Below are 22,747 nucleotides of genomic sequence, written 5' to 3' on the forward strand. Positions count from 1 at the left end.
CCTAACTCTATTTGGGAAATGAGAGGTGTAAAAGACCAGAATCCATCTACCAGAGGAAGAAGTCTACAGATGAGGACTAAAACTAAGAAATAAGGGAAAAGCAGTTAAGTTCAGATGATTTAAAAATAGAAAGTAAATACCAGAAAAAAGTTAAAAATCATTAGATGTGTTTGTTCCTGGCAAGTAAGATGAGAGTGGAAATCAAGTGATTACCTTTAGCTCTCTTTCACTTTTTAAAAGACATAGAGTACGCTGATAAAAATAAGATATTTTAAAAAAGACCAAAGGAAACAGGGAAGAAGGAAAAGATGTTGTTGTTAAGAAATCCAGAGTGAGATAAAGGGCTCTCGCTGGGCAGGAAGGAACAGGATAGGACACGAACAAAGATGTTTTTTGAAGGCAAATGATAACATGTATTATTAAAGACTAAAGGGAAAAATGAGAGAACAGATACAGAGATAGCTTCTATGAAGATAACTTTAAGATTAGTTACAAGGAGCGGCAAATGTTTGATGGGGGAGAGGGGAAAGGATAAAATAAACTCAGGATTTCAGAAGAAAGAGTTCTACCTCTTTCCATCAGGTATCTACTTTTTAGCAATGAAAGGAATCTGCAACATTCCTCCAATGCAAAGTGTTTCAGAAACTATTTTTCTCTGCTTTGAATTTACATAAAAGTTCCTTAAACTGTTTTTTTTAAATTCAATTTTACTAAGTGGTTCTATAACTTCCTAAAGAAGCATTCAAAAGCAAACTGGCTACCTAATATTATTTTAAATGCCTTTGAGTATGGAATAAAATTTCACTTGTGACCTAAAATTGGAATATAATTGCTTTAAAAATATAGGGACTAAAACATCTAATACTTATGTTGTTTTTCTTAAAAAAAAAAAAAAAAACAAAACACACAGGATTTTAAATTTTATTTTATCATGACATATTAAAAACAAAACAAATCCAAAACTTAATGCAATATCCTTCTCACCTGCTCAAACTGCTTCATAGCAAACATGACTTCAGAAAAATCCAAAATTAAACGTCTTTCAAATTGGCTCTCAAAAATCTGTGGACCACAAGTAAAAAATATTAATTTAAGTACACAGAGAGTACTTTCCCCATTCCCGAAAATAAAAAAACATCCAAAATCTTCAAGGACCTCTCACTTGCAAGCAGGAAAGAGTATAAGTTAATATAGTCACGGGAGGCAAAAAAAAGAACTTGACTGCTGAATTTGCCTCTGTGAAGATGGACACATCCAGGTGGGAGACACAGGCACTGACTTCTCCTCTGGAAAGCAGCTAGAGTAAAGGAGTGGTGGACACATTTCAACCAGTATTCTGTCCAATGCAAGGCCTTCTCCATAGGAACTTATACACAAGCAAAGGGCACTGGTTCCGCCTAAGAGTAGCTCAATTCTCTCCCGGCTACAGAAAATTATGGAAGAGCAAGCAGCACGATTTTACACCTTCCTCTATACTTTACACTGCTGCAATCCATGAAGCTAAAAAGAACCAAACTGATCTTTCTATTTTTAATCCCACTTTCCTCCAATCCATCTTCTAAACTCACTAAAATGCAAATCTCATCAAATCATTTTCCTGATTAAAATTTTTCCAGCGCCCTCCAATACTTGCAGAATAGCATCCAACCTCTTTTAAAATCCGAGCAGAGCCTTGCTGATATACATCACACTTCTTCATGCGTCCATATGCCTAGATGGCATATATTTTTGAACACGTCTTCACCGTTTCCCCTCCTAGTTTTTAACCTCTTCTCTGACTGGCAGATTGCTACTTAACCTTCAAGGACCATCCCAAAATTCAAGTCCTCTGAAAAGCAATCTCTGTTCCTCAACTCCAGATGGAATTAACCATTATGTTTCAATATGACATCAACAGATTAGTTTAACAGATTGTGACTACTCACTCCCAGGGCCCACTTCCCTAACAATCATAGGCACCATAGTGTCCACTCATGGTGTCCATCTAGTCCATAGCCGGCACATTGGAAAGCTATGCATATTTCATGAATATCCGCTGAACAGATTTAGCTTTTTATCACACTTTGTTTTGCTTATTTCAATTATAGCTTGCAATTCACATCTCCTTAACAAGATTATAAATTCCCCAAAGGCAGAGCCTTTGCTATGCTTCGTTTATATTCCCCAAGAGGCTTATATAATGCTAAACATATTAACTACTCAATTAATATTTGCTGAAGTAAATTACTTTTTCTATGGTGTCTTTGATGAGGGTCTCTGGCAAGAAAACATTTTCACCTAGGACCAAAGCAGAAATTACATCCAAGAGGGTCTTCCGGCAAGATGTGGAGAGACTGGCTATTTGTAATGTTTGAGCTAATACCTGTAAAACAAAAGAAAAAATAATGCACACCTAGCAGTCAGCTTTTAATGAACAGACTTGAAGCAAATAAAGTTGACAACTCACCTTACAAACATCAACAGGCTTGGTTATCTTTGATCCACTTCCATGTTTCACAAGTATCAGATATGTTTCTAATAACCTCTTAATCTGCTCAGAACTTTCACCACAGTTACTTGTGGTTACTCTTGTATGTAGATCCAGGAGTGATTCCTGCAAAGAATTTAACAGAAAAAATATATAACAGAGAGGATAACTATAAAATATCAAACTCATCTTTTAATCAAATAGTGAAAGTACTGTATGAACCAGTTCAAATTTTCATTCATTCGCTTTGAAAGAAAAAGACACATTTCTTGGGAGTCAATAAGGATAGTAACAGCTAACATTTCTGAGTGCACAGTGTTAAATTCTTTATAAGCATCTCCTCACAATCCTCATGGTGACCATGAAGGAGGGAGTATTATTAGCCCATTTACCAGATGACGAGACTGGGGAACAGAGACTTAGATAACTTCCCCACGTCATACTAACAATAACTGACAAAGCCAAGACTCACACGGAGGCAGTCTGGCTCCAAAGCTGGTCCTCTCAACCGCTATGCTCCACTGCATCTCAAAATAGCATATCAAATAAAAATAGTACAGGGGGCGGAGGGAAGGAAAATCCTAAGACATATGTAAACGTATAAGGACAATTATAAAATACAATCTTCAAAAATGGTCTGCTAAACTAAGAGTAATAACGATCAATGCTTGGACTCCTCATCACATACAAATCCTGTAAAATTAGAACTTACTTGCAAACATTCGAAAAATGTACCAAAATGTTCCTTGTAGATATAGAATGCAGTGGATCTGACCATGTTTTTGAGTGTTTCGCCAACTAAAATCCATGGTAGTTGAATTTCTGTTTCAGTAACTGGTCCTAGCTTTTGCAAAATTAGCTTCACCGCCTATGGGAATCCAAGAGTCATTCAAATAAACATGCAAACCCTCATTTTAAAGTATTACACTCTGATTTTTCCATTCTGATTATATTAGCTACCTTAAAATCTTACATAGGAATAATCAAAGATATAAAAATGTTGATGGTTAAGTTAACTGACCCAAAGGAATTTCCAAAAGAGGATGAGGAATTTTATTGTACGACTGCCTACTCTCCATCCACTTTTGCTCATTAATCAATTGATGTTACCTTCTAGGATCTAGGATGAAGAAAGCAATGATTTTGTAAGTAAAAATACTTAGTGATCCAGAACCTACATTAGGTAAGCATTGCTATTAAAGTCTTAATAGCAATGCTTACCCAGTCAGTGTTATTTATTCTATGCTATCTTCCCTCCATCATTTCAGTAAGTCTTTTCTATTTTTTTAATCCCTTTCACACAGACTCAGTATTCCTCCCAATTATTTACCTTTCCTGTACAGGAGTGAAACATATTTCTCACTCCTTTGCACATTTCAAAGAGCAACTGTCCAACTCCTTCTATCTTTTCTGGATGTTCATCAAGATCAAGAAACATTAAATTGAAAAGTCCGTTTTTATCAGTAACCTAAAACACAAAATGTAAATCGAAATTTGTATTTACAACATAAACATATCCAAATGAAAAAAATCTACTATTCTACTGATTCATATTTAAATATAATGAGGACAAAATTCTAAAAGGAATAGACATTTGTAATGTCTCACACTACTGTAATGGTATAGTATCACTTGCAATGTCACAAAAAAGAATAATTAATTCACTGGTATAAGGGAAGCATCAAGAAAAACTACATAAGGCAACATTCTGTCTTTTATAGAAAATCATATACTTGTATTTTATGAGTATAAAAGAAATTTAATGCCAATGTGTGTGTTTTATTATAAAAACTCTCTACACTATACTATGGAAATAAACACGAATGATGCTGCAATCAGTTCCTTCCAAGAAATCAGTATAAAATTCCCGTTAATCCCACTGTTCATGTATTTACTGACTTGAATTAGGGGATTCTTTATACACGTGTGTGTACACACGTGCGTGCGGGTGCGGGTGCGCGTGCGCGCACACACACACACACACACACTCTGAAAGTTACCAAAACCCTAAATAACAATAAAAGAATGACCCAAATTATTTCACATTAGTGAGCAAAGACTATACCTTATGGTGAGATAAACTTAATATTTAGAGGTTTCTGTGTGTGTCTGTGTGTGTGTGTGTGTGTATAAAGCATTAGTTCATAATAACCACAGTATAAAAGATATCAGCTTCTGTTCATCAGATTCTTGAGGATTAAGGAGCGATAAATATATAAATATCAGACTAACCTTTCTCATCAAAAAAGTAAAGCTTTCGGCAGCAAAATTTCTTATATGTAGTTTTTTGTGAGCCAGGAGTGTACTATACATACTATAAATGAGAAAATAAGACATGTTTAATGGTCATAATTTTAATAAAGATGTACGACATGTCAACTATATATCGAACCAACACTGTGCTAGGTATGAAAGGGATACGCAGCAGGTATAAAACAAGAAGTTTATAATCTCATTCAATTACCAGGACAGCCTTGTGTTGAACAGACATTAAGAAATGTAGGACTGGTGGCGCTGAACTTATAGGAAAGACTCCATGAAAAGTTGAAACTTGTAAGTGAGCCCTGAACAGGAAAAATTCAGGTGAATACCAGAGTACATATCACTAGAGATCAAAGTGAGATCAAAGATCGGGTGGGAAGAAATGATCATGTTGAAGAAATAACAAGGAGGTTGGTCAGTCTAAAAGAGGAAGAACAGTGTGGTTGGGGCAGGCAGCTGCAGATAAAGCTGCCAGGTAAACACGTGGCTCTGAATACCTAGTGAAGGAGTGTAGACTCTAGCTGACATTTACATAAGCACTTACCATGTTACTTTACCTAACTGGCACAACTCCATAGGGTAGATACTATTAATAAAACTGAGGCAAAAAGGCTAAGTAACCTGCTCAATGTCAGTCATATAACCATGTAGCTATAACTATATAATTACTTGTATAATCGCATGGTTTAAATTGGTCTTCCTAATGACAGGAGAGCATGAAATATCTTCCTATTTTTGCCATATCCCTATTACCTAATGGTTCCTTGATCATAGCAGGTACTAATACTAGCTGAATATGGAATGAATATTTTCAGAAAAATTAATTTGGCAGCAAGATACCGGATAAAAAAAGGAAGAAGAGAATGGCGGTCCTACTAGAAACCTGCTCAAGCCATACAATCTTGGGTGAATGAGGGCATGAAAGAGGCTGGTGGTAGAGGGGAATGACAAAAGATGTTTCCCAAAAGACATTTCAAGAGTCCCTTGCAATGGAACCAAAGACCTTACAGTATCCACAAGGCCCTTTATGATCTAGCCCCCTACTACCAAGCCCCTGACATTGCCTAATTATTCTCCCCTTGCACACACTGCTCAACTACCCAGGCCTCCTTGCCATTCCCCATGTATGCCGGGCATGTGTCCAGATGTTCTCCCTCTGCTAAAATGTAAACTTTGCAAGAAGAGGACTTTTTATCTGTTTTGTGATTGTATCTCAAGTGCCTGACACATGGTGTTCAATAAATATTCACTGAACTGGTGGAGCGCATAAATAAATAATAGAATCAAAAGGATTTGGAGTCCTTGAAGACAGTGGGTCAAAGATACCTCTAGGGCGCCAAGTCTCAGTGATGAGAAGAGATGGTGTCATTGTTAGAAACTGGGCAACCAAACAGGGCCTGGCATAGACTACATATTTACTCAACACAGGAATAATTGAAGAGTTGGCTTGAATGGGAATGTGTTGACTCTGGTTTCAGTAATACTCAAGAGAAAATATCCAGAATGTTGAAGATGTCATACTAAGAGCAAATAAATTTAGAACTAGAGAGTCTGACTTGGGAGATATAAAAGTAACAGCAGAAGCCATGAAACCAAATAAATTATGTATCCCCTCCCCAAGATCTTGCTGGTTTTTAAAGAAGTAATCTTGATTTCGAATACATTTTACCAAAAGCTTCATAGAGAACTAGTAAAGGCTGAAAAAATATCTTTCTCTTCCTTTGTTCAAAAGAGGGTAGGGTCGAGGGTGATACAAAAAGAAAATCTACAGTCATATCCCTTAACCACTCCTATGGGGTTGGAGGAGAAGAGTTAATCTTATGTATTCATGTGGCAATTAAAATATGTAGAAATAATCAGACACCAATGGAAATCTCCATCAAGCTCCAGAATGAAACAGATAATAAACACTCCTTCCCTTACTTTAAACAAAAAGCTACTATGGAATTATTCTCTTTACCTGTCCGCATTTGCTCACAAATACTGAGTGTCTCTTTTGGCTTAATAAGCATGATAGGCACTAGAAAATGCAGATATTTAAGATGAGGTTCTTGAAGAGTGTACGTTTGTCGAGGATACCATTACATTGTGAACAACTGTTAACAAAATTTGTGTCATGGAAGTGGTATAGAATGCCACAGGGGTTCAGAGTACAAAGCTTTCATTTCTGGCCAAGGAAATATTTGCGGAGGTTATGAAATCTAGGCCAGGCTTTGATGGGGAAGGGGAGATATGTTTTCAACAGTTGGCTATAAAGAGACTGGTGGAATAGAGTGGCTGGAGAACCAACTTTATATAAGGAAGTAATTAGGGACTGAGTTGGAAAGGCGGTTTGGAGTAAGACAGAAGCCAGGGAAAAGGCAATTAAAGAACATATATTAGAGTCAGGTAGCCGTGTCGGCAGGTACACGTGATGTTATGCATTATGCATGTTTTAACCAGACAAGGGTGAGAGTCAAAAATTCTCTCTTGGTTGTCAGTATCAATAAAACCGCCCTTGACCAAAACATAAAAACTTACAAAACTTAAATGTTAAAAAAAATCTCATTATTGAGGAGGATCATTCTATTTAGGGGGCCTCAAGCACACAGCTATTTTCACAGAGGCAACCTTGAATATTCAGCATGCATGTATTGCTTTCGCTCTCAAAACCAATACAGATGGGAGCAGGACTGACTGCAAACAGGCAGGGGAAATCTCGTGCAGATGATGGGAATGTTCGTAAACTGGATAGTGGTGATGGCTGCATAACTTTATACATTTTCTAAACGGCACTGACTAGTCAATTAAACACAATAAAAATTAGAAGCAAAAGAAAAAAAAAAAGAAAGAAAACCCACACTAGAGAGAAAAAAGGGTCACCTGTATATACTGGACATGTCCTTCACCATGAGCCTCCACAGGTACTTGTAAAGATACGACAGCGAGGTGAAAGCCCATTCTAACAACTCAGTGTCCTGAGTCTCCAGGATTGAGGTGATAGTCAGAAAAAAATCCTGAAAATGTGGATAGAAGTCTGTCTGTAGATCTCGTGCCAACTGTACAACCAAACTGGATTAAAAATAAGAAAAAGTAACTGTTTTTGAGACATGTAGACCAAAACACAAATACTGTAAATCTATTTCACAAATGATAGTAGATTGCCTATGATGACAGAATTACTTAAATCTTCCAAATCAAGTCTCAAGAGAGAGACAAAATTTTTCAAATTCTTCACATTTTAAAAGTGCAGCAGAGAAATCAGGCTAGAGCAAGAAGATGCATTCTATCACAAGTGATGGTCAATTTTTCCTATTATGTCAAAGAAAAATGGGATTATCTTAAAAGTATAAAATAATAGTGAACAAAGTACACACCTAAGATTCTGTTTTATGGCAAAGCACTAATACTCAAAATAAATTCTTATTTTTAAAACAAACACCAGATCTACGGCATGTATAGTTATAAAACACAACTACTCATAAATGCAGACATGCTACTTACTCCAAAAGGGGTTGATAGGCAAAGCTGTTCTTGATTTGCAGGTGAGCCTTTAAACTCTGAACTATCTCATTTTGATGATAGACCAGCTGATTGAATGACTGGCATTTGTCAATAACTTCTTTGTAAAATTTTCCTGGATGAAAAAAACATAGATGTTTTGCTCTTCCATCATATTGCTATTTAGTTGTTTTGAATATAAAGTGCAAATGATGAGTGAATGAAACAGAAACAAAATAGAAAATACCAAAGTGTTCCGTAAGGTTCAATTCCCTCCATTTCAGCAGTCCCTCAAAAAAGTAGGTTTCGACCTCCTGCCAAGATTAAAGCAGTCCATTAATCAGACAATTCAAAATATGATCAAAGTAAATAAGAATAATGATATATTAATATCTTAAGACAAGTTAACTTTTAGTGTTTTTTTTTTTATGGGCTTTAACTAATATATTTAAAAAGCATTCAGGTTTACGATATGGACACATGCTTTATGAAAACAATGTTTTGTTGATTTGGTTGCAGCAAATAATTCTATAAAACTTTCAAACATATTAGTATATAGATGTTTATTCAGCTTTATTGTAGTGAGAGGAGAACATAAAATAGCCTAAATATGTAACAACAGAAAAATGATTAGAATAACTTGTGGCCTATAGATACTAAGGTATATTATGTGGCTATTAAAAAGATCTATATCTATATTGAACAAGAAGGATGTTGATATCCCTTCCAAAGTGATAAAAGTTACACAGTCTATAAATGTTTGCACATATTTGTATTACAGAAAAACATGGAAAAATACGCATATACCAAATTGCCAATACTGGTTTCCTTGGCAATAGTAGGTGGAAAGGTGAGATAATATGTTTGTCTAAGTTCACCACTACGTTATTTAGCTTGTTAACACAATATATATTACTTTGTCCATATATATGTGTGTATCTATGTGTATACATATGTATGCATGTATATATGTATATATATATGTGTGTATGTGTACGTGTGTGTGTGTATGCCCATAGAAAAAGAGAGAGAGAACAAATACATAAGCACATACGCAAACAGCATGCAAAATCTTCTACAATCTCAAAAAAGTGTAAATCTTTAACTTGTGCTTTGGAAATCTTTAAAAAATAAAAATGAAATAAAATCAATAGGGAGAATAGGAAGGAAGAGAATCCAATTAAATTTTGTTCAGTGTCTCTTAAGGCAGAAGAGAAACATACCTAACAGTTTAAAACCTAAATGGAGAAGGAATTTGTAGCCTAGCACAGTGATTGGTACATGTCAGCCATCTCTGATAGACTATGTCCCCACCCCTTTACAATGTGACTGGCAGCCTCTATCACCTAGAGTTGGAGTCTATTTCTTCACCCCCTGAACTTAGCCTGGACTTGTGACTTGCTTTGACCAATAACATGCAATGGAAACAATCCTGCGACTGCCCAAGCTAATCTTTAAGAGGCCCTGTAATTCCTGCTTTTACTTTCTTGGAAAGATTCTGTCATCATGAAAAGAAGCCTAGTCCAGCTTATTGGAGAACAAGAAGCTATGAAGATGACCTAGACCAACTAGCCCCAGTCAATGGCCAGACATTTGATTGAGGTCACACTGGACCTCCCAGCCCAGGATCCTATCCTTGGCTCTCTTCTCTGCTAACTCAACACTCTATCCCTTAGTGCTTACAACCTCTCCTATAGCTTAAACTAAACCATTTGCTGAATGTTAAATCTGTAACTCCACCTCCAAAGTCATCTGTACTCCTCCAGATCCATACATCCAAATGTCTTTTGAATATCATCATTTGGTGAGCCACAAGTATATCAAATTCAACAAGCCCCAAACAAAATCAACCTCGTGCTTCTCTTCCTAAATCTATCTTGATGAATGACATCTTCAACCAACTAGTTGAAACAGAAAATCTTAACCCCATTCCCTTCCTCCCTGCATATTCAGCAGGTCACAAGTCCTATTAAGTCTACTTCTTTAATATCTCTGGAATCCTTCCCTTCTCTCCATCTTGACTGCCACTACCATAATCACCTCTTGGTTAGATGACTACGAAATCTTCACAACTGGTTGCCCTGACTCCAGTCCTACTCTTTATTCTACACTAAAGCCAGAGAGATCTAAAACTTAAACCTGATCATGTCACTTCCCTGCTTTATAATCCTAGAATGACATCACATAACTTCAGGATAAAATCCAAACTTAGCTTGACATATAAAGCCCGTTATGATCCTTGACTATCTCTTCTGCTTTATCTCTCACCAGATACTCCTTCTCCCATCCCAGTCACTATCGACTGTACATACACTTATACACAAACACCATATATACAATTATAACCACAATGAACCACTCTGTAGTTTCTTGACTGTGACATGCATTCTCTAGCCTGTTCATTTATACAGGCTTCTCCCACAGCCTAAATATTCTTTCTTGTCTTCTTTGCCACGCTAAAACCTATATAAACAAGACTAAATTCAGGTATCACCTTATCTATGTTATCATTTTTGACACCCCACCCTTCGCCTCCAAAGAATTCAGGTTAGGCTCCTCTGATGATGAGTTCCCAAAGTGTTATGTCCTTACTTAGATGACATCATTTGACACACTGAATTCACACATTGGAGAGAAGGCATTCGAAGGCAGTGAGCAAAGTCTGACTAGAGCCAAGTGACAAATAGTAAAAACTGAGGTTGAATCCATAAGCTAAAAGCATGTTCTATGGGATCTTAAAAGGCTAGCAGAAAAATAATTACTTGATGCAACAAAAAGCAAGGTTTTTTTGTAGAGGTGTGACTGAGTTAGAGCATGGCTAAAAGTAGAAAAAATTATGAAATTCTAGCCCTAATCTTTTTATAAAAGAGTAAATTAAGCCTCAGAAAGGTGACTTGCTCAAACCCTTTTTAAATTGTAGCTTCAAGAATATGGATCTGCAACAGTGCTCGGAATAAACATGGGAAAGAGAAAGGCTAGAATCACAGAAGCCACCCTAGTATCAAAGCTATAGAATTTTCTGCAATGATGGAAATGTTGCATATCTGCACTTGTCCAATATGGTAGCAACTAGCCACATGTGACTACTGAACACTTGGATTTTTAATTTACTTAATTTAAATCTAATTTGTCATGTGTGGCTATTTTATTAGATAGCACAGGACTAATGCATTTCATGTTGATTTTCAAGCCATTTCTAAGAGCAGAGACTAAAAAAATGACTATCACTACTCTAAGACTGGTTAGTACAACATTTTCTTACCTCGTCATAGCTCGCAGTTCTATCGATCCGGTGAATAATATCGATATTCACATTCCCCAGTCGTTCAGCAAATGTAAGAAACTGTGGGAAGGGGGAGGAGCATAGTTAAGATACATCATCATTTAATATTTACCACATCTTGAGTATCTGTTTGAATGCTGTATAACAGCCACATGTGGACAATTCCCTTGTGAAAGTGGAAAGTTTAAAGCTTCCATAAGCCTCCTCTTGTACTATCGCTATAAATAATAGTAGGCTTCCCTTGCAATTTCAGACTTGTATTTTCAACCAATCAAAAAATGTATAAGAAAGAATATAGAGCCTTAAAAAAATTCACTACGCTACTGTAAGATAATAGAATACTTCTATGACTATGTTTGCATAAGTTCTTTCAGTTATATCATTTCAAATAAAATTTTCATGCTAGACTACAGCAGACCTAGGTGAAAGCTGGCGATGTGGCCTTGCTAGACCTATTAAGTTTCATATCTCTTTACAAGCACAGGGATCTGACTAAGTCATTGCAATAATATTGATTTTAAACACATACAAACCTATGGCTGTATCACAAGGAAGAAACTCTCAAAGGGTAGAGAAAGTGTGATAGCCATTGGTTGGAAATCATTCAAGTTCTCCCACCGGCCCGCCCTCTAATTTGGCCTTTAAAGGTAAAACAGCAGGGGAGAATAGCTCCTAAAGAATTAGTTTGTGAGAGTGAACTTGGACTGAAGGGGTTTCCCACGCAAGCCAGACCCCACAAACCATGGGTGAAATTTGCTGCCCGACTTATTTTCGTACTTCATGTTTACTACACGCGGAGAGTCTCCATCTTTTGCCAGAGTCTCGGGGCAAGTGACTAACGCTTGGCCCAGAAATCTGCAGCCCCGGGAGTCCCGCTCAGAGCCAGTCCCACGTCTGAGACACCAGGGACTCACGGCTCCTGGTCCAAGCTCCCTCACTCACCCGATATGTGTTCTCGGTCTTGTGGGAAACGGGCTTTGTCTTCATGGTTGCAGAGACGCAGCAGCCCGCGAGGGCCTGCGGAAGGGTCGAAGGGATGCAGCCGAGGTTAAGAAACGGAAACTGGCGGACAGTGCAGATTCCCAGGTGTCCAAACTCTCTCACGTGCGGTTTGAGCCCCTGGACGCCGCCATGTTTGAGACGGGGAGGAGCCTGAGAGGGCCACGTGGGCGGAAGAAGGGGACCGAACATGCGCGGCGCCGCTCGCCGGGAGCCGCGGGAAGCCGGAGAGAGCCGCAGAGTCCCGGGCTGGCGGGTATGTGGATGTGGAGTTACTCCCTTCAGTAAAAGTTTATATATTTTTGTTGTAAAAGAAAACACGTTTGTCATCATTATCACCTAACACTCACTACCACTCAGTTTGTATCCTGCAGCGGGTCTTTACGTTCATAATTTCACAGCAAACCCTGTACACTGAACAAGTGTGTCAGGAATCTTTGTCAAGAAATACATAGGAGAGATTTATTCAAGGGTCTTAGAGTTTGTAAACAGAGAATGCAACTGGGCAATACCCAGAGTATTCTGCAAAAAAGAAAAGTAGAGGGTTCTTATAGTAAAAAGTACATTCTTGAGAAGAATCAGTCTTGCATTTTTATCTTAGCCTCTGGTTTGATGAAAGATGGTAATCCTGTAAATGACCTTGTGGTCTGGATAATGGACCTTCAGTTGGCTGGATACAGGACCATTCTTTCCTTAGTCCCTCTGGGGTAATCAGAGGGTTATCTGGTAGTTGTGTGTCGGGGCATTTACACAGGACTGGAAATTTCAAAAGATTAAGTTCCCAGGCTTCTTAAAACAAACCTCTCCTCATATCACAATATACTTGATTTTAGTAATTTAGCGCCTTGGCTATAGTGACTCCATTTTATTTATTCACTTTTATCTTCAAGCATATTGTGAATGCTGCCTGAATATAAATGAGGTACATATTTTAAAGCCTATTTACTATATGAAAAAAGCAAGAAGTAGCAGTCTGGCAGAGGTCACTCAGCTCCGAAGTCTGATATTCTTAACCACTATCCTCTAAATAAAATTGAAAAATAGAAAAAGTTTTAAAGACAAATCTTATAGTTTCATGCACAACCAGTTAACATTTTGGTGTTTTTTTCCCACCACTCTAATGATGTGTTGTTAAACATAATTGTACAAACGTGTGTGTGTATACTGTATATATATTTTTTTCACTTATTCATTCAGCAAACATTTCTTGAGAATCTGCTATGAGCCATTCACTCTTCTGTGAGCTGAACAAGACATTAATAATAATAATAATAATAATAATAATAATTCTGTTTGCAAGATTTAGTCTGAGATACTTACATCTTAGATAGCCAAGGAGAGATGTTAGGTAGACAACTAAATACATTCCTACTTAGGGATCATTGTAGAGGTCAGGGCTGGAGTTGTGAATTAAATTCTTTATATACACTTAACTACTGAAAGTGTGAAGTAATTAAAGCCATGGAACTGGATGAGATCACTTATGGAGAGAGTGATGAAAAGAAGGATGAAGGAGAGAAGAGGACCCAAATTGAACTCTCGAGTGCTCTAACAATTAGCAGTGGCCAAGAAGGTGCCTGGGAAAGGGCCACTGAGATAGAAATGGACTATTATTGACGTGGAAACAATCTGACATGGTGAAGGTCCCTGGTGACCTTGACAAATACAGTCCATGTGGAGGAAAGGAAGCAAAATATGCATGGATTGAGGATGGAATCAGGTGAAGAAGTGAAGTATAACACTTTTAAATTATTAGCATTACAACATCAATATTTTCTAAGCCAATAGTTACAATAGTTGTAACTATTTTTAACGGCTCCACAGCATTTATGGATTTTATTTTTTAATAATAAAATATAGAAGTGTCCAGCATTTGGCTGGCTTCCAGTAGGCTAATTGGCATTTCCCCTCCCTTTCTTTATTAGGTGGTTCTTTTCTTTTTGTGTCATAGATTCCTTAAGGAAGACATAGAAAGTTGTAGAATGTCTCAGAAAAATGCACATAAGCTCATTTGCACTAAACTGTGTAGATAATTTCAGAGTGAGAAGTCTGCAGTTACCTGAAGGTCAGATCCCCCACTCTCAGCAATGTTCCCAACCTGTTGCCAAAATCACCCCCAGATAATTGTGTCCTTTTCCTTCTCTTTTATTTATTTTTTGGTAATGGAGTTAATAGGAAACTAAGGAGTGGAGAGAACTGACACATGTTATGTATTACATTGTTACTCATTATATGATTCTCACTGACAACTCTGGTTGAACAATTTATCAATATAACATGGTGGTTAAGAACCCACTGGATGCTAGAACCAGATTGCCTGGGTTTGAATCCTAGCTCTATCATTTGTTAGTGGTGTGACCTTGGGGAAGTTACTTACATTCTCTAAACATCATTTTTTTCATATGTGAAGTGAAGCTAATATAAGTCCCTATCTTATAGGGAGCTGTTATGCATAGTAAATAAGCTAATGGATGAAAGGTGCTTAGAAGGTGCCAGTACCATAACTGCACAACCTTTGACAAGTTACTTTACCTTCCTAAGACCCAACTTCCTAATCTATTAAATGGATATGTTAATAATACCAATCTTCGGCACATAGAGCATGGAATAAATGTTTGCTGCATAGATAAATAATTGACCATTTATTTTCTACTATCTGGCTACCTGACAAGTTTCTTAAGGGCAGAAACCATGTACTTTTTCAACTTTCTATCACAGCATATCGTACTTTGTTTAACCCTGACAAACTCAAGACTAGTATAACTCCTGCATTAGATATAGGTTATACCATGTGATTTTTAAGGTCTCTCCCAAAGCTAAGTTTCTAAGATTCTGTGGAGTAGCCAAATCAGCCATGAAGAGCACTGCTGTTTAGAACATCTCCTTGTCCCCAGCTTTTGCCCTCTGTGCTAAGGCCTTGGATATCCCATGCCAACCTGTTTCCTTTTTTCACTATAGTTTCGCCTGCCCTATCCATAGAAGCCAGAAAACTTATGTATAATTCCTTAATTTCTTATTAAACTTGATCCAGAACTCCCGGAAGTTTTGCTTTTTAATATTTGTTTCCTTAGTGTCTAGCACAGTGCAGTTTCAAACCCAGGGGACTATACGAGCACATGAGAAGTTTACCCAGCTTAGATGTGGAAGTAAATCCATAGAAGGCTTCTTGGTGGATGTGACATCTAAGCTGAGACGTGGAAGATAAATAGAAGTTAGCCAGGCAAGGGAGGAGCATAGATATGAAGGGTGTTATCTAGGTAGAGGGAACAGTATATAGAAAAATTCAAAATAATTGAGTACAAATTCAGTTATTTTTAGTTCCTAATCCAAAGCCACATCTTGTCAAGTTAGCACTAGGCATCAGTGTCACTGTTAGCATCTTTGGGTTAATGAAAAGGAAAACATAAAAGACAGAGTGAAATTGAGAGGTGGGGAGAGCTTTGGTTTCTTTATTTATAAAAGTGGGTACAGGAGTAACACAAGGCTGTCGAAAGATTAAGATATTGTACGTGGTGGTCAGGAATGGGACAACTCTGCCTGGGGGCATGGTCTTATCTAAATAAGGGCTCAAGGGGTGCAGTATATCAAACCAGAGATTATCCCCACTCAGAAAAAGGGACTAGTGAAGTGAGATCTCAAACCAACTGGAAGTGAAGCAAAAGAGAAGAGTGGACCAAGGAAGATATTTTAATAACTCTTAATTATGGCAGTAAAGTAAGCTGATCCACAGATCATTTATTTCTTGAGAGAACTATGTACTATTCATAGTTGTATGTGACACAGGAGGCAGAAAGAGCATGGAGTTTGGATTCAGAAGAACCAGCTGGGTCCTAGTTCTAGAGTTTTCCATGTGCTAATTGATAACTGAATTAGCAACTTAATCTCTGAGCCTCAGTTTCCTCACCTTTAAAATATTAGGCATAATAACCAATTCTGCCTTTTCACTTTTTAGTTGGTAAGGAGATCCTTGACATCGAGTATGTCAGAGTCTCTTGTCATCCATATAACACTTATTATTTTCAGTTATGTGACCACACTGTTCAGCACTGGGGCCACTGAGCTTCTATTCTCCTTTTCCTTGTTTAAAGCTCAGGCATCACAGACATTAGATAAGAAATTGCAAATTGGTGGGCCTCCCAAGCCCAGTGTAGCCCAGATATGTTTTGTTTACCAACCAATATACTTGAAATACTTAAGTTTATTAAAAATCTGGAGATTTCTGGTGAAAATCCAGATTTCTAGCTTCTCTGAAAAATAAAAAAATGCACAACACTGGGCCCACATTCAGAAAAGCAGTAACTGGCTGGAGCTGAGTAGCGGTGACCCCTTTGCCTCTGTCCACACCACTCCCGGCTGCCCTGCCCCTGGCCCATGCACTTGGCCTCTGTAGGCATTTCATTTTGCAGCCTCATTCATTAGACTTTTCCTCAAGCAGAAGGTTTTAAACATGCCTCTTGCAAATAGCAGGTTGTTGCAGCAGCTGCTGTTGCTTTTATAGTCTCATCCAGTGAGTGACTCAACTTTTTACAGGGGGGTTGGTGCAGTTTTTCAGTCGGTGCTGAAATATTTGTAACACCCTTCCCCATCCTCTGAAACACACACATGCGCACGTACAAACCCACCATTGCCTTCTGTGTTCGGCTTGTTTTCCTTTCTCACTTTTACCCACTATTTACATTTGGGTCATGAACTTTACATTCCTTATTTTCTTTTAAGAGATACCAGAGGATAACATGAATTAACCTGTTTATTTGAGCAATTTATACATCCACATTGTTTTTACATACACATTTTCATACAATTTGGATTTATCTCAACCCTTCTCCAATCTCCCACTTCCCCTTGGCTGTGTCTTTGCATCCAAATTGATTTTTGTCTCGTTACATCTTATTTGCTGCTTTGAAAGAGAGGTAAGCTCGGACTCTGCTGCCGGGCCTCCTAGACTCACATTCTTGCTCTACCACTATTATATGAGCCTCAGCGCACTTGCCCCAAAATAGGGTTGTTCTGAGGAGTCAGTGACCTAATACTTTTGTTCTCAAAATGCGGTCCCCAACCAGCAGCACCAGCACTTAATGGAACTTGTCAGAAATGTAAATTCTCAGGACCCACTTCAAACCTCCACTGAATCAAAAACTCTGGGGGTGGCGCCCAGTCATCCAGGTAATTCTGATGCAGACTCAAGTTTGAGAATCGCTGGCTTAACGTATGTTTGAGCACTTAGAACATTGTCTGGCATATACCATATGCCATAGAAAGTGTTTACTATTATTACTGTTTAGACTTTATATAAGTGTTTGCTACTGTCATTATTAAATTGTCCTATCCACATCTATGGGGTAGGTCGTATTATTCTCACTCTAAAGATTAGGGATCTGAGACTCGGAGAACTTCTAAATGGCAGAGAAATTTGAATCCAGGTCTTCTAACTTTAAGTTCAGTGCTTTGTACTGCCCCACATCTTAAGAGTGTAAACTAGGAGAGACAGATGTAGAGAAATAAATGCTTGGCTCTTGTGGTAAACATTTGTAGATTTCCTGATAGTTTTTGTTCTCATTTCCTCTAGAAACAGCATCCTGATTTTCCTTTGAAGAATCACTGTTCCCTCATTCTCAATGTCTGAGGTTCAGGGTAGGTGCAGGCAGGACCTGTATCCTAATTGGTATTTCTCTGGTCAGGTAACTGGTTCACGGATGACCATGTGTCCCAAGCTAGGCCAAAAGCCCTACCTGGAACTTTTGCTAGAGCTATAGAGAAAGAGGTGCTTCTTTTTCTTGGATTTGCCAAGATGACAAGAGGCTGAAGGTGGCCATTGTCACTTCAAGGAGATGTCTGCCTGAGAATGAAGTCTATCAAAGGAAAATAGAGTCAGAGAAAGAGAGAGACTGATTAACTAATTTGAGTCACTGGATCCATCTTGGACTTTTCAGTTTCATTAGTTCATGAATTCCCTCTTTTGTGCTTAAGCCTTTTTCAACTAAATTAGCTGATACTTTTACAGCTAATTTAACATTTTTGTGTTGCTAAAAAACAAGACTGAAAACTCCGGCCTTCCAATGAACACAGATATTTATAAGCTGAGTAATAATCAAAAAAAGTCAAATGTAAAATTGTAATGATAGCAGTCATTGTGATAGAATGGAAAGAATGTCAAACCGGAAGTCAAGAATCCTGGGTTCCAGTCCTGGGAGATTCACTCAGCTGTGTGACTCTAAAAGTAATCCCACATCAAAAGAGGTAATGTACATACACATACATGCTTTTATTGTTGCATTATCTGAAGTCAGATAGTTATTAGAGTTGCTTCCAGAACTACTTACATACATACAATAATAAGTTGGAGGAGGTAGAGAAGGGGATGTTTTTTGATTTCTTTTATACCACTCTTTGATTTCAGTGATAGAATACCTTTAAAGACAATATATCTTAAGATAAAAGACAAGCCGCAGACTGGGTGAAATACTTGCGAAACACATATCTGGTAAGAGACTTCTGTCCAAAATATGCAAAGAACTCAGAACTCAACAATGAAAAAAACTCAGTTAAAAAATGGGCAAAAGATCTGAACAGACACCTCACCAAAGAAGATATACAGATGGCAAATAAACATGAAAAGATGCTCAATATCATATTTCATTAGAGAATTACAAATTAAAGTAATGATATACTACCACACACCTGTTAGAATGGCTAAGCTTCAAAATACTGAAAATACCAAATGCTGGAGAGAATCTGGAGTGACAGGAACTCTCATTTACATACACATGCTAGTGGGAATGAAAAATGGTAACAGCCACGTTAGAAGACAGTTACCTATTTTTTAACAAAGGTGAACATTGCTTATCATATGATCCAGCAATCACCCTATGTATTCAAATGAATTGAAAAATTACAAACACATAAAAATGTGCATACAGATGTTTATAGCTGTTTTATTCATAACTGCCAGAACTTGAAAGGAACTAAGATGTCCTTCAGTAGCTGAGTAGATAAACAGACTATGTTGTATCCATACCATTGAATATTCAGCAATAAAAAAAAAAAGAGCTATCAGATTATTAAAAAAATGGAAGCAGCTTAAATGTATACTGTTAAGTGAAAGAAGTCAATGTGGAGAGGCAATATACTGGATGACTTCAACTATGTGAAATTCAGGAAAAGGGAAAATTTTAGAGAAAATAAAGAGATCAGTGGTTGCCAGAGGCTTGGGGAAGAAGGGAGACGGAGGGATGAGTAGATGAAGCACAGGGGATTTTAGGGCAATGAAACTAGTCAGTATGCTACTGTAGTTGTGGACACATGACGTTTGTCAATACCCATAGAACTACACACACAAAGAATGAATCTTAAACTTAGACTTTAGTTAATGATTGCTCTAGTCATTGTAACAAGTATACTGCACTAATGTAAGTTATTAAAATGGGAGATTGTGTGGGGAAGGAAAGTGGGTATATGGGAATTGTCTTACTTTCTGTTCAGTTTTTCTCTAAACTTAAAACTGCTCCAAAAATAAAAGCCTATAAATTTAAAATTTTGCATCTCCTCTTAACTCCTTCTCCTTCTGAACCCAAAGTCCTTTGGAGAACCTCATGACAATCTTAGATGGGATCTAGAAAGACAGCACTTTGCTCTTGAATCCTTGGGGCACCAAGAGGAAGTAAGACCAGAATCTCTTTAACACGAGAAAATTTGGATCTGAGGGATTCAAAATGAGTCAGAAAGAGGAGTGCTGCAGAACACCAGCAAAAACAAAACAAAACAAAAATGAAACAACAAAAAAAACATATTTATTTATTCACTCAGTGAGTCTTATTTATTAGGTACTGATCTAAGGAATGAAGATACAGTGGTAAACAAATTTCCTGCCCTTATGAGGTTCATTTTCTAGTGCGAGAAGACAAAAAAATAAACATGTGACTCTATGGACAATTATGGCAATTAAGTGCTATGGAGATGAATACAGCAGGTGGATACAGAGTATGGCAGAAGCTTTTAATTGTTTCCTAGATTTCATTCTTCTTTTCGTCTTTTAGAAAAAGAACCTCTACCTCAAGTTTTAGCTGGTAATGTGGCCTTGCATCACAGACTACATTTCTTCCCTCTCCATTTTGCATCTGGGGATAGAGTTATGACCAAGTTCAGGCCAATGGAATATAAGTGGAAGTGCGTAATTTCTAGGTCACTTGCTGAAGGATAAAGCCACTTGCTTTGGACCCTTCCTCCTTTCCACTGGCTGGGAAACGGCATTGACTGGACCACCCTCGGAAGCCAAGTAAGGTAGATGGCAGAGCCCCCAGCTTTAGAGTACTCAATTCTTGATGCTATCGTTTCAAGATTGTACTCTTGGATGTATTCTCTTAATCAAATGCTATATTTATAGTCAAATGCCATTTGGGAGGATATATTTTCCAGAGATTCATGGTGATTTAACCTAAGTGATAAGTAATTCTCTACCATGAAGTGACCAGAACCCTAATGCTCAGGAACATCTCTGTCACAAGAGCTATGCAGTCACAGTATTATAAGCATTCATTTTACAGACTAGGTAAAATGACTCACCAGAGACAACACAGTAAATTAATAGCACCACAAGGAGCTATAATCCAGGTATCCTGACCCTTAGTTTAATACCCTTTCTATTATAGTCAACTTTACTTCATGCTTGGTACAGACAGTAGTGGTGAGTATTTCAAATCTCAAAACAATTCTAATAACTTTTAAACTAGGTTGGGTTGGGGAATCTATTATTTTAAGTCAGCAGCAGATTGTCTTTCCTAATGATGCCTTGCACAAAACAGCAGGGGATGAAAGACTGCCCTGATTGCACACAAATCAGATAACCTGGATGAAGATACTTAGCATTAATAAGACCTTTTATTATAAAGGACTTGGAGGTTTTCAAAGAATTTAGCATCCATCACCTCTGATCCTTTGGCTGCCCTGTGAGGTAAGCAGGGTAGATATAGTTTCCATCATATTATAGATGAAGAAATAAAATAATCCCAGAAACAATAAGTGACTCACCCAGGGTCGCATGTCTTTGACCGATGTTGGCAGACTTTATTACTCCATGTTCAAAGGTCTTGTTGTCACATGCATCTTCCCAGATAATTGATATCTCTTACTATGAACCAGATAATGTTCCAAGTGCTTTGCATATAATGACTCATTTCCTCTTCCTACAAGTTAAATTCTGTTATTACCATTTACTGATGAGAAAACAAGCACAGAGAGACTGAGTAACTTGTCCAAATCACATAGTCTCATAAAGCAACCAGAGCTGAGACCCAAACATATGCAGGCTGTACCCAGAATCTGTGCTCTTAGCCACATCACTATGCCGCCTCTCCATTTAGAACTTAGAAGCAATTTTATGATTCATATAGCTCATGGGCACACTTTAAAGAGTCTTGAGATTAAGTTCAGATACCTCATAGCTCCTATGACAGTCACAAGCCCTCCCTTTGATGTGATGGCCACTTGATCTTATTGTCTACTTATGTGATAGATGTGATCAGAGTTTTATTTTTAGACCACCTGGGCAGAGTGAAAGAAGCATTGTGCATAATAATAGCTACTTTGACATCAGTGTTGAAAAGTTTGTATAGGTAGGAGTGAACTGCCTTCTGTTCTTCAGAAGAATTAATGCTATTTTATTACTTCGTTCTCTTTTTCTTTAATTAGTAATACCAAGGAGTGTAGAAGACATATGTTGTTTTCTTCTATTCCTCATTCTTTTGGTAGCATTGTTTTGATTTTCCTTTAGTAAATCTCCTTCTCGTTTATTCTTAGTCCATGTGATTTTAATACCAACCCATCCCCTAGGCACAGGCCCAGTGTATCTCCCTGAAAAAACAGTGGTTGGTTCAGGGATAGGTGTGTGATGCTGGTCAGTCCAATAGAAGTTGTCCTTAGGACTTTTACTTGAACTATTGGAAAACAGAAATCCTCTTTCTACTTAATGACTAATATACAGCAGAGTATAAGCTGGAGGATATGGGTGGCCATCTTACACCATGAGGGAGTATTTGCCTGAGAATGGAACTAAGACAAAAGTAGAACCAATAGATGGAAAGAATCAAGTTGCTAATGATAAATTTGGGTCATCTAGATCTAGCCGTGTCTACCCTTGGACTTTTCAATAACATGAAATTTCCTTGTGTGTTAAACAAGTCTAAGTCAGATTTCTGTTGCTTGCAAACCTAGATTAATGTTAGTAATTAATAAATTGTTCTGTTTTATACAAGCATAACTCA

The 22,747-nt window shown here is 37.6% G+C and overlaps 2 protein-coding genes across 5 annotated transcripts in view; one reads left to right on the top strand and one right to left on the bottom strand.

Moving 5' to 3' along the window:
* Nucleotides 1-12,715, bottom strand: part of UTP20 (UTP20 small subunit processome component) — an 80,811-nt gene extending 68,096 nt beyond the window's left edge. The window contains exons 1-11 of the mRNA XM_039877970.1: nucleotides 12,435-12,715; nucleotides 11,472-11,552; nucleotides 8,457-8,523; nucleotides 8,213-8,345; nucleotides 7,592-7,780; nucleotides 4,700-4,781; nucleotides 3,798-3,935; nucleotides 3,180-3,335; nucleotides 2,447-2,593; nucleotides 2,228-2,362; nucleotides 985-1,062 (exon numbers count right to left, since the gene is read on the bottom strand). Of these exons, the coding sequence (XP_039733904.1) occupies nucleotides 985-1,062; nucleotides 2,228-2,362; nucleotides 2,447-2,593; nucleotides 3,180-3,335; nucleotides 3,798-3,935; nucleotides 4,700-4,781; nucleotides 7,592-7,780; nucleotides 8,213-8,345; nucleotides 8,457-8,523; nucleotides 11,472-11,552; nucleotides 12,435-12,683 (1,455 nt within the window). The 5' untranslated portion in view covers nucleotides 12,684-12,715. The remainder of the gene's footprint in view (nucleotides 1-984; nucleotides 1,063-2,227; nucleotides 2,363-2,446; nucleotides 2,594-3,179; nucleotides 3,336-3,797; nucleotides 3,936-4,699; nucleotides 4,782-7,591; nucleotides 7,781-8,212; nucleotides 8,346-8,456; nucleotides 8,524-11,471; nucleotides 11,553-12,434) is intronic.
* Nucleotides 12,642-22,747, top strand: part of SLC5A8 (solute carrier family 5 member 8) — a 97,282-nt gene continuing 87,176 nt past the window's right edge. For 3 of the 4 annotated variants that reach the window (XM_039877973.1, XM_039877975.1, XM_039877972.1), the window contains exon 1: nucleotides 12,649-12,747. Coding sequence is in view for 1 of the 4 variants with exons in the window: in XM_039877972.1 (XP_039733906.1) it covers nucleotides 12,682-12,747 (66 nt within the window). In the remaining 3 variants the exon portion in view is untranslated. Of the gene's footprint in view, nucleotides 12,748-22,747 lie in introns of all 4 variants that reach the window. The other variant, XM_039877974.1, reaches the window with a different exon arrangement.

The sequence above is a fragment of the Pteropus medius genome, unplaced genomic scaffold, assembly GCF_902729225.1.
Source record: "Pteropus medius unplaced genomic scaffold, Ma_sr-lr_union100, whole genome shotgun sequence".
NCBI classification, from domain to species: Eukaryota; Metazoa; Chordata; class Mammalia; order Chiroptera; family Pteropodidae; genus Pteropus; species Pteropus medius.